This window comes from Chiroxiphia lanceolata, chromosome 6 (assembly GCF_009829145.1).
Source record: "Chiroxiphia lanceolata isolate bChiLan1 chromosome 6, bChiLan1.pri, whole genome shotgun sequence".
NCBI lineage: Eukaryota > Metazoa > Chordata > Aves > Passeriformes > Pipridae > Chiroxiphia > Chiroxiphia lanceolata.
In genome coordinates this window covers 48,629,714-48,646,221 of record NC_045642.1, presented here as the reverse complement: position 1 = coordinate 48,646,221, position 16,508 = coordinate 48,629,714, and the positions used below count along the sequence as shown (strand labels likewise).

The following is a 16,508-nucleotide window of genomic DNA, read 5'->3' as shown; positions in this document are numbered from 1 at the left end:
GATACCTCAGGACTATCCCTCATGGCTGGGCTTCGCGAACAAAGATTTGGGAAGGGCACTACCCACGTTTGTTGCAGGCACATTGGTGGCTAAAAAGGCCAATACGAGATAGACACGTCTGGTTGCAAAAGGCACAGCAGAAAGACTCCTTAGGTGGTATATTCTGCAAGGCACGATTCTACATTGTCTTTTCTCCTCAAGAGTGATCCTGCGTGTGTTCTCAAAAGCATCAGCAGCGTTATAGATGGTGTGTCTCCAGACCTCCCGATTGGAGGCCAGAGTAGACCAGTTATGGTGATCAATATGGCCAAGGCTGAGATGTTGTTTCAAGGAGTCCTTGTATCTTTTCTTCGGGGCTCCTCTCATGCGGCAGCTGGTGGCAAGTTCACCATAAAGCAAGATCTTAGGGAGGCGGTGGTCCTTCATCCTTGAGACGTGCCCTGCCCAACGCAGCTGTGTTCTCAGCAACATGGCCTCAATACTTGTGGCTGCTGCTTGTTCTAGAACAGATGTATTGGTCACATAATCTGACCAGTGGATGTTTAGGATTGTGCGGAGACAGTGTTGATGGAAGCACTCTAGGAGACGCAGGTGGTGGTAAAAAACAGTCTTACATTGTCTAAACTGACTGTGTTTTCAATGTTGCAGTGCAAAGACCTGTGCTGGCCTTCTAGCTGTGGGGAGAATCCTCGTATCTGCGTCAAGGGAATTCTCACACTGCCTAAACCAGTGCATTTCAAATCTTCTGCCAAGGAGGGCTGCAGTGTAAGTAGAGTCAGGGAAAACACTGAGAAATCTTTTTCCCAACAAAAAAAAAAACATGAAATGTAAATGGATTTTTAAAATGGACCAAACATCCACTCCTGTGCCATGTTTGCTGTGGTAGTTGCCTAGATGTGGGTTACTTCCCTCAACTTCTCAGAATCCTATTAAAAGCCTCATTCCACTTCTTCCCCCTATATCCTCTCCTGCACTGCACTGTTGCCCTCCTTCTCTCTCAAGGCTGCAGGACAGATGCTCATAGGGGACTGAACCATGAGCTGCCGGTCTTGGCAACTCCATGGTGAGGGGCCAGAGGAAGACTGGGCATATGTGTAGGTGCACACTCATCCCAGGGAAGGTAGCTGATGTACTGCCTCTCATATGGCAGGAGACAATATTAATGCTTTGTCTTTACAGAAACTGTAAGAACTGGTTGCATAGGACAGGATTCCTGATAGTGGCAGTAAAGGAATATTAAGGGGGTGGAAGGGAAAGCAACATAAACGCCTCTTAATTGAGCCAAAGATGAAAGAAAATCAGCTGGAGAGACTGTAGCAAAAGGCCACAGAATCTGTTATAACAATGTGTGTGTGCTGTTGTAAAGCTCCAGAAGAGATGGCCACAACTCGTTATAGTAGTGAAGAATAATCCCGAGCTTTGCCCCTGCCAGGGTGCAGCAGTGAGAGGATGAGTCTGTGCAGGCTTACCACTATAAAACCACACTTTTCCATGGCAGCCTAAAATAGTAGTTGTGAGCAGTGGCTCACAACTTGGTTTGTCACAACCTAGACACCTTGGTTTCTAGGTTCTGGGCTCAGTGGGACTCTCTTAAAATGGTGATGTTACTCCTCTGTTTTTCTTTCTAGGATATTGAATTTATGGAAACTTTTGTATTTGCTATTAAACTGCAAAGCCTGCAGGCTGTCAGCTTGGTATTTAAAATCCAGACACAGACTCCCAGGAAAAAAACAATTGGAGAATGTTCCTTGGCACTGCAGGAGCTGAGCTCGCAGGAATCAAGTCATTGGCTGGATATATCTCCTCCTTCCAAAGCACCTGTAAGTGCCAATACTGTGAAAGTGTGTTGTTATCTCACCTAGAAAGAGTTGCCGGAAATGAAAGTAAAGTAATGCATTAGTAAAAACGAGGAGGGTTATTTGTTTTTCTTCTCCCCACATCCTTGGGAAAGGCATTTTGATGGGGAAAAAATGCAGACTTTTGAACTCTGCACATAGCTGTTCTGGTCATAAACTGCAGCTGTTTCTAGGAAAATAGCTAGAGCAGACTCTTCCATACCATGGCTCACAGCTTGAGGGAGGGGCATTCTGGGGAAATGTTCAGCAAAGGACACTGGGTAATTGTCTTTTCTGATGAAAAAAGCATCAGAAGATCCTTAGCACTCACAGCAAGAGCTCAGAGCAAATGGAATCTGCTTTTGTTGTGGAAGAAAAGTGCTAAGATCTTCAGTGGCTTGAAAATGCAGAGACAGACATATATTTAATGTTCAGATTGCATGCTGTGAAGTAATAATTCATACAGTTCATTTCCATTAGTGTAATAAGAAGCAGGTGGTTTTCACAGTGGGATTTCCTTTCCCCCTACCCTTACTTTGTTTGTTTCTTTTATAGATTGTGTCTAGACATTTGTATTTTAAACAAATTAAACTTGAATTAGCAATTCAAAAGCAAATTTTATTTTAAGCATGTCTGAGTAAAATGAATGATACTCTTGATTTCTAATGTAAGCTACACTTGACATTTTTTAGTTCTAACAAGAATAACAATATTGCTTCAAAAGCAGTAAGATAAGTGACAGAGGAAGCTGTTTTAGAAAGCGTTTCATCTCAATGTAAATTTCTGAATCATATCATAGTATCTCTCTCTGTGTTGGCTTTCCTCACTATTATATCCAAGAGCCCTCCAGACACTGCTGGGATTCATCCCTGTGCTACCCTGTGAGGCAGCAAACACTACCCTCCCTGCAAATAGAAAGCCAAAGCTCAGAGTCGAGTAAGTAGCTTCCTCTCAGGGTTACACAACAATTCCGTGGCTGAGCTGCAAAGAGAATTTGGGTCTCTTTGATGAACTGGAGCCTGACTTCTCTTTACCTGACCTGTTGTTCTCTCACTTGGTGCATTTTGCTTCACTGAAGTGCATTGAAACTTGAAGGGAACCAAGACTAGCAGAGTCCATTTCAACAGAGGCTGTCAGGAAAAGTGGGTCTCTGTTGGCCTTTTCCTGCTGCTTTTACAGTGTTCTGACTATGTCAGTCTGACAGGAGAGCAATGAGGATGACACAGTGAACTTTGCCACTAGCAAAAATTCTAAAATAAAAAAAAAAATAGACTGGAGATCTCGGATCATTCAGAGTGTGTGCCGGGCAGGGGTGTACATGTGTAGGCATGTAAAACACAAGTGCTTCCATAACATAGGAAACTTCACAGTATGCAGTCACCCTAAGCATTCATGACATTAAGTGACAGGGCTTTGTATCTATGGAAAACGTTGCTTATATCTCCATATTGCAAAATTCAGAAGTGTGGGAGGAGAACTCTGACAGTTTCTGCGTAAGTGGAGCACACCTGGTCGCTCACTTCCACACCCAGGTTTAATAGAGCTGCAGCAGCATGTCTGGTCTTCCCTGCATGTGTCTGCTCTTACCAGTACAGACTCTATCCCAGGTGAACACTGAGGACTCGTTTATTTGCCCCTATCCCTGTCTGCAGCCCACGAGGGCCATCTGTGCACTGCACATACACAGTCCATCAGCGGAGCACATGCATTGCAGCTATGACAAGTGCAAGATGAACTTAGTGTGCATCTGCAGGCTGTGTATACAACACATGCTCATGTTTCTGTCCAGGAAATCCCAGATAGAAATGCGGGAGCCCAATATATGACAGAATTCCTGTGTTTCCTGAGTTTATAAGCAACTTAATCCACATGTTATGGCAACATTCTTCTGCTTGTAGGTGCGCCGTGCAGAACTTCAAATAGGAACTTGTTTTCAAGCAATAAACAGGAGGATACAGTTACAGATTCTTGAAGCACAAAACCTTCCTGTTTCATCTACACCACTGTCTTCAAGTAAGTTACATCAGCTGTTTCATGCCTCCTGTCTAAAAGCATTTGTAACAGGTTAATTGCTGATCAAATGGGTTGGCAATTCATAACATTCTTTACAAACCTCAGACTAACATATTGTGCAGTAACTTCCATTGCCAAGGCTTATTTCCCCAGATGTCTTACTTGATTACTTTTTGTTTGGTTCGAAGCTATGTGTTTATGTATTTTGGAAGATTTTTATCCCAGTATTAATCCTGACATACAAGAGCATTAGCTTGCACTTGCTGTTTGGATACTGTGTTAATCAGTTCAATATTACTGAACATACTCTGTTTGTGTGACTAGTCAGGAAAGCTATTGTACAGTTCTTTTGGCCAGACTTTTGAGAAACTGTTGCAATTTGAACCATACATATGGATCTGGTTGGTTCCTGTTTGGGTGTGTTTGTGAGTAACCCTTTGTGCACTATGCCTTTTTCCTTCCCTTTCATGCCAGATTTCTTTGTGAAAGTTGGAATGTTTAGTACAGAAGGGATGATCTATAAGAAGAAGACTCGTCTCCTGAAGTCCACTAATGGCCAAGTGAAGTGGGGAGAAATGATGGTTTTTCCAGTTAGCCAAGCAGAACAAGGAATTAGCTTTCTCATCAAGCTCTACAGCAGAAGCTCAGTAAGAAGAAAACACTTCCTAGGACAGGTTGGTTTCTCCTAAATAGCCTGATCCTTTACTTAAAATCCAGTTCCACAGGTTTCTTGGTATGAGTTTTCAAATACCTTAAATGAGGTGGCATATAGCAAAATAGTAAATTCTAATAAACTCTTCTGGATGTAACCCAAGCAAGAATAGTACTGGATTCTTAAACATGCACTAACATCAGAATAGGAGTTGACATTTGATTTTTCTTTTAAAAAGAAATCCTAAAGTCAGTTTTGTGTGGAGTATTACTATCTGAAAGATTCCTTCCAAGACACACGCCATCTCCTCCTTGCCTCTAGGCTTTGTAAAGAAAACAAACACAGCACTCACAGGATCTGCACAGCCTACAATGTCCTGTACAGCAAGGGGGGGTGTTGGTTACCCCACCAATACACTTACAAACAAGTGTGTGTAAAAGGAAGTATCAACAGCTACAATATGAGACCGCCTTCCTAGGTAAAACCAAAAAAGCTGAAATCAGTACTATATTCTAAGTATATATGATAAAGAAATAATATAGGTGTCCAAACACAAAGTATTTTTTTAGGCTTGTTTTTTGTTGCCTTTTTTTTTTAACAAACAGAACTTCAATAGTATCTCTTTGAAAGCATTTGTGTGATCATATTTACTTAACTACCGTAAAGCTTGGTAGTCTGGTCTCTTTATTCTCTCTGTCCTCTTCTCCTGGTTGTTCTAATTTACCATCATCCTGTCCCTTCTTCCTCTCCTTTTTTTCTTGGTGTAGTGAGCCATAGCTGTTGTTAAAAATCTCTGTGCTTTCTCTGACCCAGTTAGATGCAGTAGCAGAATTCTAATATATACAAAAGTGAATAATGTAGAATTGATTTTGAGACCCCCCCCAACTGTAATGTCCTATGTCAGATGGAGGACTGTGCTGTCCCTAGGTACAAAAGATGGTACTGTCCCATTCTGGTGCTGTTTCCTGTGCCTGCTGAAGACATGCAGGAGATGCTGAAGTGCTAGATGCTGTAGAAATTATGTGCCAGCAAGAGTTATGTGAAGTTCCTCCATTTTTTGGAGCATCATGTCACACATGTCCCATCTTTCTGCAGTTCCTGTTGGTGGAATTGGATTTGAAACAGGAAAAGAAAAAAATGCTTCTTTTTAGTTGTGCTACTTTGGGGAGAAAATAACTGGGTATGATTTTGCAGTCCCTAGAAATATGTGAGGTCATCTCAATCTGATGAGTTACATTTAATTCATGGATCTTATTCTTAGGGGGAGGAAATGAGCTACTTGTGCTCCTCAGAGATTATTTGGAAAAGGTTGTTTCAGCTCATGAAGGCAGACATTGCCACATAACACACAAAGACATAAAATATGGCTCAGGGGAAAATGTACTTTGAGCAATTGGCTGGGTAGCTGGAAAAAAATGACTATAGCTGGATCCACTAACTTTGTCCTTCAGAGAATGATGTTTAATTGGATGCTGTTCTAAGCAGACAATACATAGATTAGGCTGCTTTTACAAGCATGTCTTTAATCATGGGCAAGATGTACATTGAATCTCTGTGGATGAAACATCAGCTGTCTGTGGTATTCTGGAAGACATTATTCTCACTTCTCGAGGACTCATGCCCCAGCAGTGTAGGCTAAATGTACTTCATGGTCAAGGTTTCTGAGAAGTCTTAAAAGGACTCATTCTTGGAAGACATAAGGAAATAGAGTCCTGTAAATAACGATACCTACTTACATAAGCAGAATTCTTTTGGCAGTGGAGGCTGGTGATAATGTTAAGGGGGAAAATTTCCTACTTGTACTTCATTTCCCTATTTCATGGCCACTGCCCGTTAACTGAATACTGAGAAGAAACGGACTCTTACTACGTGACTATGTGTGGTATGGGCATGTTAGTAAACTCTGTGGAATGCAGGTTTGGCCCTGTCTGTGGGAGTGTGCAATTTTAAATGCTCGTGGAAATGCTGGACAGCTCGTGTAGGGGATGCCAGATGGCTCGTGGCCAACTGCGTTCGAATGCACGGAGCCGCCACTGGCCCTGATGAGCCCTTGACCCCAGCACGTGCATTTGAATAGAGCAAGGAATGCCTGACTTAAAACATCTTATTAAGTACAGAAACATTATTATGTGGTGGGTTCTCTAAACTACTTTAGAGGCTAAATTTAAACACAGACTCTCTGTGTTCCCAGCTGAAAGCCAAAATATGTTAGGATTAGCAGAACTGTATTTGTTGGTGTTATGCTTTGGTCACAGTCTATACATTATATCTTGTTCTACACTTGCATGTTATTTATTTGGAACTAGCAAAGGCTGGGCCTCTGTGTTATATCAGGTAAACTCAATTTTATTTTTTGTTTTTGTTTCTTAATGCAGATCTGGTTAAGTCCTGATAGCAATAACAGTGAAGCAGTAGAGCAGTGGAAAGATACCATTGCCAACCCTGAAAAAGTTGTTGTTAAATGGTACAGCATCGGTCCATCTTGAAGACTGGAGATGAAATTCAGACCTGATTTTTCTACAACAATTCCTATGCTGTCTAAAATAGTATAAATAAAAAGAAAAATATTGTCTACACAAGTTCAGAAGTTCTTCACTGCATCCTGCCTCCGTGGAAACTGAGGAAATTCACCAAGAGAAATACCGGCTAAATATTATTAAGAAGAAGACTTTAGGAACTGGGAAAAGTGTTCATTTGATTTAAAAAAATCCACCTTGAAAAAAAGATTTTTGCCCCTTTCAGGCTTCATAAAAACACAGAAATTCAATCTTGGAGAGAAGCAGCTTGAATCAACTCTATTTCGCTAGTTACTGACATTGTCTTTATCTGCAGTCTTGTTTTTGGCAGACTCCAAAGTCCATGGGTATCAGTTGGGTCAGTGGCTTGATCCTGGGTACCTGTGAGCCTCTGGGGTTGTTGACACCATTTGATCAGAGTAACACATGCCTGAGCAAGTGGGAAAGCTGTGGCAGTAGATGAAGGCATAAAGGGAACTACATATGCATTTTTGATGAAGGGTTGTTCAGTACCTGACATGCCTGTAGCCTGAGTTTGCCCCCATCCTTCTCTCGAAACAGAGAGATGGAAAGACAAGAGTTTCTTTGACTAAGTGATCTTTGCAAGAGGGCCCCTCCAGACTTGCTCTGTTTGGGTAAATTCTGTTTGGAATAATGCAGAGGCAATGACCCTGCTTAGGAACAGAGCCAGAATTTTTAGATAAATTACTTTCTTATATAGAGTACTTATATGTAAACCACTTCCTATCTAATCAACAAGGCTCTAGCGTTTGCTTACATTGCCAAAACCCAGACTAACATGTACAAAGGAGCAAAGATTTACTTACATAAGTGCTTTTTGATATTAATTAAAATGTAGCACTGTAAGGGACTTTGTTTAAAGGATAGGCTACTACTGCAGAAGTATTTGTTACATGTCTACAATGCTGAAAAGTTATGTGTGGGAATATATTTTTATTACTTGTTTCTAGTAAGAAGAAATTACCATATTTTTATTGCAAATTATATTTTTCCTACAAAATCCCAAAATTATTTTTTCTGTTAGTTCCCATATTTTCAGAGAGTTGTTCACAGTTATTTTTGAGGGGGAAACACCATGTATATAATTGATAATATATAAATCTAAAAGCACAGACCTCTTTGCACTACTTTAACTATCAGATTGGAAAAATACCTATATATTCCATTAAATCCACTGCTTACACATTTACTGTTGGCTGTCTGGACTGTACAAATATGTATAGCTTTAAGGATGCTGAATAATTCCACCTTTCTTCGTAACTTGGATCCGGTTCCAACATCTGACAGGAACTAGCACGGCAATGAGAGTGCTCACTGCTGGAAGGCAAAGGAACACGGGGAGCAGAGAAAAGACTGTAACAGGAAAGCATGTCCTCTTGAGCATCTTTATTTCAATTTTTTTGTCTTTGAGTTAAGTGTTCCAGAAAAAATGGAATCTCTTCAATTTCCCACCCCCAAATCAGTTGAAAATTGAAACTTTTGAAACTTCAACCATCCAGATTTTGGTTGTTGAAATTTAATATTTTGAAAACAAAAGGATTTTCCCAGGCTCTTATATGCTCTGCTTTTTGACCAGTCTTTATAAAAGAACTGAAAAAGGTTTTGCATGTTACTTGGAGAACAAACGTCGGTTCTGGCTCTTACTGACACTGTTTGCAAAGCTCCCGGTAGGCCCAGAGGATCTTGAGTGACAGTGTTAACTTCCAGCCAAGTTACACTTCTTGGGAGGACCCTGTCCTGTTGGGTAAAATGAAAAAAGGAACTGGACCGAACTGATACTTTTGGATTATCTTTACTTGAATACGTGGATCTTTTTTATTCATTGTGGCTGAACATTTTATTCATTGTGGCAGTAAACAAAAGTGCAAACTAACCGGTTCCTTATGCAGAATGCTGTTCTGTTTAAAAGAGAGAACAAGGAATATCCCAGGGTTTTATAGACTTCCATTACCACAGCAGTGGTTCTACAGCGATTGCCAACTCAGTGGATATGTGTAAATGGACTTTTGGGGCTGCTTTAGGACACCTAGCCTTCTAAAGGCCTAACTAGTCTCTTTATTCCTACATTTATATTTAATCTATGTGTTTATAATAAAAGATATGAACAGAAAATATTCCTTTTTTTTCCCCAGTTGTTTATTCTAATGTTTACCAGCATCTTAAACTGAAGTCCTACTTTTTTCTCGGAGAAAATCTCAGCTAATGAACTCTCTTTCATGTAGTGTTGCCTGCAGGAGAGTTAACTGCTGACACATAAGCAAGATGCACCCAGGTAGTGGAGCACTCTGAAGAACATACTCTGGGGCACTGCTTCATCCTCTGCTCATCCCCAGGCTGTGGGGTTTTCTGCATTCGTGTGCATTCATGTAAGAATTTAAGGAGTTCTTAATAGTTGACTGTTGTCAACAGTTGTGCTTTTTTTCCTGTCACATAAAGCATTTTTCCATGGCGATTCATTTGGGTTTAGAGCTTATCAGTATGGTTGTTACCTTAGACAACAGTCCTGAAGAAAAAACATAAGACCAGGGGATACACACGTGTTTCCAGCACCAGTCCCAGGGTACAACTGCCTGTAAAATGAGCTGTTCCAGCAGGTGTTATTTCAGTTTGACTGTCTGAAACACCAGCTAGAAATCACCTGGGATGTCTTGCTTTTTAAGTGCAGAATGTTTTGCTTTACTGCTTAGTGACTGCCTCACTATAAATGCATGTGAGACTTAAGCTTCTTCAAATTCAGCTCCTGGCTTATTTGAGACTAATGCAGTTTTCCAGAAAAGGAAAATGATGCATCATTTGAAGACCAATCCGCGATATAAATTACCAAGGAACTTCACGTACTCCAGGATACATGCAAGAAGAAGGAAAAAGAGGTGTCTCGGAGCACTCTTCTAATGGTCACAGCTGTATGTTGTCCCTCTAATGCATGTTCAGCCACTGTTTTGATTGTTACATCCAAGTTTACTTCCATTGAAAATACTGTTAAGTAAGCTGTTTTGTCAGTTCACTTAATTTGTAGATATAAGGCACACATGGTTTATAGTTGAATTTGCTGTTGGTTCTAGTTAGTGACTCAGCTTCCTAACTTACAACAATTCTGATGAAAGCAGCACAGGTCAGAAGCTGCACCAGTTTTATTTCGGTCATCTCCCAAATGAATATGGATGAACTGGAAGAACAGTTATGATCTTATATTAGATGTTATTCATACAGACGTCTGTGCTTGCATAGTTAGAAACCAACCATAGACTAAACTTAATCAGATTTTCCAAAATGTGTGTATATAATTTCACTGGTTAATCAAACAATCCTGTTTTATTTATTTATGACTAATAGCATTCTGTATGTAAACAAGGTCAACAAAGTTTTTCAAGTTTTTTACATCTCAACAGCATGGCATGGCATTCCTTTTAAGGAAAAAAAATTGTAAGATTCTACCTCAGAAGATGAGTGGGTGTAACAGCTTGTAAACCATATCATCATAAAATATTACTTGGAAAATAATTGTATTTGAGTATCCGATCTTTTGTGATCACAACATAAATAGTGCCATATTGCTAAATCCATTAGGCATCCCTAGTTTTTCCTTTTGTTGGCAGGACATTTTTATAAAACAAAAGGTATTTTTGTAAGCATTCAATTAAGCACATATGGTGTTTGACTTGAAAACTGTCTGCCTGATGGAGGTTCCTTTTAGAGTTATGAGTTGATTTTGCAGCCAAAACACAAGGTTGTCTAGAAATCTGGGGCAGGGTTGTCCCAGTTCTTACTTTCATCCTGCCAACATACGTATGACATGGGAGGGAGGCTGCATAGTTGTGGAAAGCTTGGCATAAATCATACTGGATGTGATATACCCTCCTTGTTTTTCCAGCTTCTGCTGCGAAATTACATCACCATGTAAATACAGCCCTGTACATGATCTCATGCTTGGTGCATGGAAAAAGCCATCACTAAAATCAGCACCATGTTTCACAAACACTGCTCCAGCACATGTACATTCTTTTCTCTAGCTTGCACTGAGGAACAGGCTATTGTCTCTCAGTCCATGGCAAAACTCCCACTGCATTCAGCAGAAGCAACCAGTCTTCAAAGCTGGTTTAGTTATTTCAGCATTGAGATAGTGTGATTTATCTAAAAGGTTACAAGCAGCTTAAATTTTTTATAGTTTTTAAATAGTTAAAAATCTCTTCACAGTGATTTTTCTGTAGAAACTGAATTTTACTGAGAGTGTATCTGCATCTCTTAACATAATGCAATTCTTCCCATAGATTTCAGTCTTTGAAATAAATCCACTGTGTTGATTATTTTCCCCTTTTGTCTGAGTGTGCAGTTTTTTCCCTTCCTTTGATTTGACTGTAGACTGCTCTTCTGCCTCAGCATAAACAAGTGTGTAAATGGTGTCTGCTTTTTGTAATTAACTTTCTGCTTTTCTAGTAATGTTCCCCCCTTCTTTACGTAGTACTGGGACCAGCATTATACACGTTTGACTTGCTGTTTAAAGAACTAGCTACAGGCAGAAGGCTTTCATCCTAGCACTTGGCTCATGTCTCATGCTCTGCATTTCTGAGCTACCTTTGCTCACAGCTTCAATGGTGTGGTTCTTTTGGAGCTCCCCAAATTCCTGTGTTGTCTACCACCATTGAATACAACAATGGGATAACTCAGTTGTAATTTCTTATGTGTACCCAGGTATCTTCACTTGCCTTTCTCCTCCTCCAAAAATTAGCTTAGGAAATCATTTTGGATGTTGAGAAGGAGCAAGCTGTTTGTGCTTCTGAGCTTAAGGGACAGGAGGGTTGTTTGACTGCCACCACAGTGCTCTGAGATGAAGAGAAAGGCTCAAGGAAGAGTCATGAAAAGCTGCACCTCCAGGTGGAGGGAGGCCTGCCTGTACCTCCTGCATATATGATCTGGGAAATGCTTACTGATCTGGGGATTGGGATCTGTTCTCAGATACCCAAAGGAAAGGGTCATCATATTGTACTTTTTATCCTTGTCTTGCAAAAGAGCTATGGAGCAGCTAAATAGGGAAATTTTCCATAAGAGGAATGGGATGGTTCACAGATTTCTATAAAGCAGAGAACTGACTAAAAGATCTCAGGACTCTTTGAAAAAAAGCAGTCATAGAAAGGTACTTGTTAGTGTTAAGTGTAGCCAAGCTTTGTCACTTGTCATAGTAGAGGAGTGAATTCTTCCTTTATGATACATAGCAGAAGAAAATGGCACGTGCACCCAAAACAGGGCTGGTCTCCTCTGCATTGATATCATTAGTCCTTCCAACACTGAGGTGGAACTAAACACACTTAGCTGCCCATTTTCCGGCAGTAGGGGCAGATTGGGTGGGGAATTGTTAAAGGGAGGTTGTGAAGGAGCATAATAATAAAAGCATGAATAAAAGCAGCACTTTTGTTTGGAAAAACATTGTTTTTGAAAGCAATGTAACATGCCTGTAACTATTGACAAAGCTTTTATTTGACATGAGTAAAGATAGACGATTACGCACTTAGGTATTTGCTTAGGTTCTTTCAGTATTTCCCGGCATAAGACTGGATTCATCCTCTTTGTATTTATATAATGCTTCATTCTGCTGAGTTCATTGACCCTTGAGCTCTAGACCTAATTATGCCTGATTTCTTATGGCTTTGTCCGTCATGGCTGATTGACTTCAGTGTGCAAATCCGGATAGACCTTCTTCGATCATTTTGCTGCACATCAGGTAGTTACAAAGTTTCTCTCTTAGATGAATTCTCTCATTTCTAATCAGAGGTGAGCTCATGACAGCTATTCCTTCACCTGGGAAACTGGGAGCTGGCTCTCCCTTTCCTACCTGAATGTTCTTGGGTTTTCTTAAAACCTTTGGAAACAGAATTATCTGTGACATCTTCTGCCATCAGTCAAATTTGGCTGCAATGACGAATGAGCTCGAAAATTGTTGTGGACCTTGGAAGAGAAATGAGCGAAAACAAGCTCTGCTGCTTCAGGACCCTGAGGCTCAGCCGTGTTTTCCTCTGTTCTACCACAGAACAGAGAAGCTTTTCAGATCACTGCTGATCATGGTTCCAGCAATACTAGTTCTCGAGGCAGCTCAAGGTCAAGCTCTAAAGAAATATTTGTTAAAGCATGGACATTTTGAAGCATGATATTTTGTGCTATGGAGCTGGCCACTTGCTGGGGTTTCACAGTAATGCAGTTTTAAAGATCTGGGTGAAGAGAGTTTTGATGTACCTTGAAACTACCATTGACTAAAAGCAGAAGCAGAGGTTTAATTAAGGTTAGTATTAAGAAATGCTTTAAAAGCCTAATTTTTAGATAATAAAATAACCAGTAGCAGCGGACTTCAAGTCCCCTTCTAATATCCAGCATGTACATCTAATTAGGACTCCATTAATGCTCACAGGGAATAATATTGCATTTTTTAAAACATTAGCCTTACTATATTTAAGTCAGCACTGACCTTGAAAGGCTGGGTGTTCCACTGCCAGAGTGCTGGCTCTGGAACCTACACAAACTGTCCTGGACCTCAGGAGCAGGATCTGAGACTTCTGCTTTCAGATCTACTTTGTGACTTGTGCAGAACATAAAAAAATAACCAATGGCATCAGCTTAGTTTCAGGTAGTCTTAGTTGCCTTTGGAGCACATAGGTTATTGAGAGTTGTGAGTCTATGGATCTTGATTTACTGTACAAATATCCCCTAAGAACTGGATGATTGGATGATGAATCAATGCAAAGCTTTGGAATTTGGGTTTTTTTTAAAGAGCAGGACAGATAAGCCCAAAGAGTTCTGGATGACACCGACAAATCTGCAATCAAATCTATATGACTGGCTCAAGCTGATAAGCTTGTGTGGGAAAAAAAAGTGGGTCAGAATGCCCATGAAAGAAAAATAGGGAAAAGCAGGTAAAAATAGAGAGAAAGGGCTGCAAAAATCAGGATTAATATACTCACCTAATTTCAAAGGCAAGGAAGTAAAGTCTTGGTGATGTTAGAGGTACTTTACCAAGCTCTTGTGCTAAGGTGAAGTAGGAGTAGAAGAGGATCTCTGAGACTCTAGTCTTTGCTGTAATTTGATAGACTTTGCTGTCTCTCCACATTACGCTTTTAGTAGACCAAAGGCAACCCTGATGATTACCATTTGTTAGAGTAGACAAATAGCACTGTATGTATAAATTAAATCCTTAAATGTGATGGATTAAAAAATGCACCACAATGGGATTTCTAGTAGTAACTTCATGTAATGCCAAAATTCACAGAGAAGGAAACGTAACATCAGCGTGGATTCAGTATTCTCTGCCTAGCAACACTGTTCTTTGCTGTGGGAGTAAAAATCCTACAAATACCATTTTTGAAAAATACAGCAGGTGCTGATATTCTAGTCAAACTGAGTGGTATTTATGGCATCCACTTGTTCTCAGCTACCTAATTTCATCAGCACTTTGTTCCCTTTCTCTGCCTGCACCTCTCTTAGTTCCCTAAGAGACAAAGCATAGTCAAACACATCCAGCTGCTTTACTTCCTTTAATCAGCCCCGTGGAAGGTCATCGGAACGACAAGTTCCTCCTGTGCTTTAAACTATATCAAATCTGTTTGCACATCTCCCTCTGTATGAACAGATCAAAACACTAGTCTGGGCAACAAAAGCAATGAGCATATCAGCCATGCCAACTGCATCAACACTTCAGTAGGAGTTTTGGCAGTGCAAGCCATGAAACCAACATTCAGGTGCAGATCTTCTGCTGGTGCAATGTAAACTGGACTGTGCATTAATAGATCTGAGCCAGCTCATCTTAGCTGGGCATCTGGACATACAAGCCACAGAAACTAGAATCCCCTGATAAAGAAGTAAGAAGATTGTGACTGTTGATGTTCATCTCTTGGAAAGCTTCAGTAGGCTCCACCAGGGTCTCAAAAACAAGTGTTCAGCACTGGAAATACACTTTCAGGAGGTCACATGAAAATGGGAAAGAAGAACCCTCACCTGTAGTCTGGACTGATGCAGAGTTACTCTTCGTGGCCTTTCATATCCCTAGAGATCCATGATTTACTCTCTCAGTTTTGGTGTTTCCTGATTAAAATACCTTCATTTTAATACATATTAAATATACCTATATAATAGGTATACCTTCATATCTAATAAAAAAGCTTCATGTCAACAAGCCTTGTCCATTTGTATCTGTCTTACTAAATAGGATTTCTTCATATGGCAGGGAAGAAAGAGGTGGAAGGGAAGAGTATTTATTGTGATCCTTGTCAGAACTCCAATAAGCTGTTTGAATATATCTCTGAACTATTTGTCTGAGCTGCAAGTCAGAAGCCACTTCTACCCTAACAGAAAAGGGTAAAAGATACTGAAAAAAACCCCAACAAAAACACAAAAAAAGAACTGTCTCGAGTGTTTGACACTGACACCAAATCTGTTTCTTCATGTGATGCAACACAGATAATTCTTTCTTCCCTTACAAAAGTGACCTAAATCAATAATTACATAAAATGCAGTGCTTATTAATTAAAATATAGTATCATAAAATATGTTGTTTATTCATTAAAATCTAGTATTATATGTCCTTATCTATGTTATTTAATACCTTGGAGAGTTAAACCAGCAATGATTTTTTCATTGCTTTTTCTTCATTTGAGCTCCTGCATTTCTGACTTTGGCCAATGCAAACAAATTGTCCATATTACCTCTGAGACTGAACTTTCCTCATTCAGTATTCATTCAATAACTGGTTTTCTGTAGAGAATGTTTAATAAATCCTTTTATTGACTGAATTGGATCTAAAATCTGAATTTTGGTTTCATTTTTATTTTACATTGCCTGTTTATCTGCAGTACACCAAATAAAAATTATATAGGTTGTCAGAAGCAAGGGTGGCAAAGCAAGTACAGGAGAGGTAGGTGTGAAGGACACAGAACTGATACTGACTTATAGTTCCAACAAGTGCAAATACAACTCCAGCTGATTATCCCTGGAAGTAAAGTGTTTGAGGCTGTTAAACAGTCTTTGCAAAACAATGCAATACTTTCACTCCAAGGATGTCTCCTTCTCTTAAAAGATGTCTGCAGCTGTTAAAAGAAACAAAAGACAAGAAATGTTCCAGAGAACTCCTTTTGTGCAGATTACTTGTTTCTGTGACTCTCAGCCTTTTATGGGGGAGCCAACACGTGTTCTTGGGAATGCATGTGCTAAACAATTAGCCCAGCAACTCTCTCTCTGGGATTTAAGGAGTTCCACAGTGCTGAGTCTTACAGGTAACTACAAGCACCTAGACAAGTAGAGCTATGCAGCAAATCTTAGTTCCAAGGATAAAAATTTCAGAATTGGGGACATTAAAAAAATATTTCACTAACAAGAATCTGAAATGTTCTGATCTGCAAGACATGAAGATTGCAGTCATTTCAAAGCATGCCCAGAGAAGTGGGAGATTGGAAAGGGGGGAGCTTGGCATTTGGGTAACATGGCCTTCTGAGA

General features: G+C 40.0%; 1 protein-coding gene across 5 annotated transcripts in view; it reads left to right on the top strand.

Moving 5' to 3' along the window:
- The window catches only part of TC2N (tandem C2 domains, nuclear), a 40,266-nt gene extending 24,469 nt beyond the window's left edge, over window positions 1-15,797 (top strand). For all 5 annotated transcript variants that reach the window (XM_032691623.1, XM_032691626.1, XM_032691622.1 and 2 more), the window contains exons 8-12: window positions 649-765; window positions 1,629-1,820; window positions 3,734-3,848; window positions 4,323-4,522; window positions 6,876-15,797. In XM_032691623.1, the coding sequence (XP_032547514.1) occupies window positions 649-765; window positions 1,629-1,820; window positions 3,734-3,848; window positions 4,323-4,522; window positions 6,876-6,986 (735 nt within the window). In that variant the 3' untranslated portion in view covers window positions 6,987-15,797. The remainder of the gene's footprint in view (window positions 1-648; window positions 766-1,628; window positions 1,821-3,733; window positions 3,849-4,322; window positions 4,523-6,875) is intronic.
- The last annotated feature ends 711 nt before the right edge of the window (window positions 15,798-16,508 follow it).